The sequence below is a fragment of the Cynara cardunculus genome (assembly GCF_001531365.2).
Source record: "Cynara cardunculus var. scolymus isolate 2C chromosome LG 15, CcrdV1, whole genome shotgun sequence".
In the NCBI taxonomy this organism is placed as follows: domain Eukaryota; kingdom Viridiplantae; phylum Streptophyta; class Magnoliopsida; order Asterales; family Asteraceae; genus Cynara; species Cynara cardunculus.
Window position 1 is genome coordinate 16,019,652 of NC_037542.1, and position 612 is coordinate 16,020,263.

The following is a 612-nucleotide window of genomic DNA, read 5'->3' on the forward strand; positions in this document are numbered from 1 at the left end:
GCTTCTCATTGGTTCTGGGTGGCTCGTACAGAAACATATCATACAAAAACCTGCCTTGTGGCGTCAACATCGCTGCGTACACAGAACGAGCCGACGAAGCCGGCACGTTAGGGGTAATCAAGCTAGATTTCTCATCACCCACCGGCTCACCGAACCGCCGGATTTCGTTTGTCAATAAACCCTGTAAGAACTTGATTGTATCGGGTCCACGGAACCGGACGACGGATCGGGTTTTGAGAAGAGAAGCCATTGGACCCACATCGTCAAGGTGGGGTTTTTGGGATGAGAAGCGATTGGTTTTGAAAATGGGTCTTAAGGATCGGATAGAGGGTTTGAAAAACTTCATATTTTTCTTGAATTGGCTTAACCAAAATTGGGGTAGAAGGCAGGAAGAAGGTGTTTGTGGGCTTTTTGTGTTAATACGTGTACTTAGAAACTTGTTGGCTGGATGACGCGTGTTGTTGTGGAAATTAATGTCAAGGATTGGGCCTCTTTTGTTGACACTTGACAGAAGTTATTACCTTGGGCCTAATATATAGAGGCTTGACTTAGTTTAACAATATATATATATATATATATATATATATATATATATATATATATATATATAGA

General features: G+C 41.5%; 1 protein-coding gene across 1 annotated transcript in view; it reads right to left on the minus strand.

Moving 5' to 3' along the window:
- The window catches only part of LOC112527641 (putative transferase At4g12130, mitochondrial), a 3,261-nt gene extending 2,895 nt beyond the window's left edge, over positions 1-366 (minus strand). Inside the window, exon 1 of the mRNA XM_025138392.1 lies at positions 1-366. This exon is cut by the window's left edge and continues 103 nt beyond it. Within this exon, the coding sequence (XP_024994160.1) occupies positions 1-346 (346 nt within the window). The 5' untranslated portion in view covers positions 347-366.
- Between the last annotated feature and the right edge of the window lie 246 nt (positions 367-612).